Raw genomic sequence first — 914 nt, 5'->3', positions numbered from 1 at the left:
GATCACTGGCTTCTCGCTAGGGGGACAGCCCCCACCCCTAGCCACACTCGCCTACCTCTGACTTGATGAAATCTCGTCTCTCTGCCCCTCGCTGCAGCCCTGGCTTTCCACCCCGGGAAGCAGCCGCCCCCCGCAGAGCAGACCCACCCCCATCGCCTCCCTTCCTTCTCCCGGCCTGCCCCCGGCCGAGCGGTGCTGCCGCCGGGGCCGCCGCCCGGAACCTCCATCTGTCAGCTTCGTGTGGACACTGCCGCCCTCAGTCACACGCCGGGGTGCCAGCGCCCAAAGGTAACGTGCCAACCCTCTCTCTCTGCGGCCGGGCCTGCAGGCTTCACGACAACCATTAGCAGAGGCGCTGGCCGGGGTGCCCCAGGGTTGCGGCCGCGGGCGATCCGGGACGTTTTCGGAACTTTGAATCGAGGGGTTTGGACCTCGAAGCCTCGGCCAAGTTTTCAAGACTCTGGAAACCTGGGTCGGATAGGACTCATGCTTACGTTTGCTTCCATTTCCTTTTCGCTTTCCACTTGATGTTTTGTAAGGAAGACAACAGCAGCAGCAGCAAAACCACAAAAAAAGCCGACCCTGAGATAAGCGAGGTAGCTGTATTTATACTCAGTCCTGAAGGGTGTGCAGCAGTCACCAGGTTTACATCCTAAGTCTCAACTCTGCTCACCCCAAAATGTGCCCCCGCGAAGCTGACTTCTGTCTGAGAACACTCAGCTCAGTTGTGGCTGACTCCTCTCTAAATAGGAGTCGGTCTCTGAGAGGATGTGCCCTCGGGAGAAATCATCCCCAATGAGACCCGACAGTTAGTTATTGGATTACAAGTGTAGGGAAATGTAGTCTGACCAAGGGTAGGGGCTGGGAAGAGGGAGGTGACTGGAGGCCTTGAACCCGTTGGGGTGGGTGGGTGG

The 914-nt window shown here is 58.9% G+C and overlaps 1 protein-coding gene across 1 annotated transcript in view; it reads right to left on the bottom strand.

Annotated features, from left to right (window-relative positions):
• Positions 1 to 914, bottom strand: part of FOXF2 (forkhead box F2) — a gene marked incomplete at its 5' end in the record, with an annotated part of 10,511 nt that overhangs the window by 5,122 nt on the left and 4,475 nt on the right. The window contains one exon of the mRNA XM_008050905.2: positions 56 to 523. Coding sequence (XP_008049096.1) covers positions 56 to 523 — 468 coding nt within the window. The remainder of the gene's footprint in view (positions 1 to 55; positions 524 to 914) is intronic.

This window comes from Carlito syrichta, unplaced genomic scaffold (genome assembly GCF_000164805.1).
Source record: "Carlito syrichta isolate Samal-C Ts95f unplaced genomic scaffold, Tarsius_syrichta-2.0.1 Scaffold154067, whole genome shotgun sequence".
In the NCBI taxonomy this organism is placed as follows: Eukaryota; Metazoa; Chordata; class Mammalia; order Primates; family Tarsiidae; genus Carlito; species Carlito syrichta.
The sequence above is the reverse complement of the archived record's forward strand: the minus strand, read 5'-3'. Positions and strand labels throughout refer to the sequence as shown.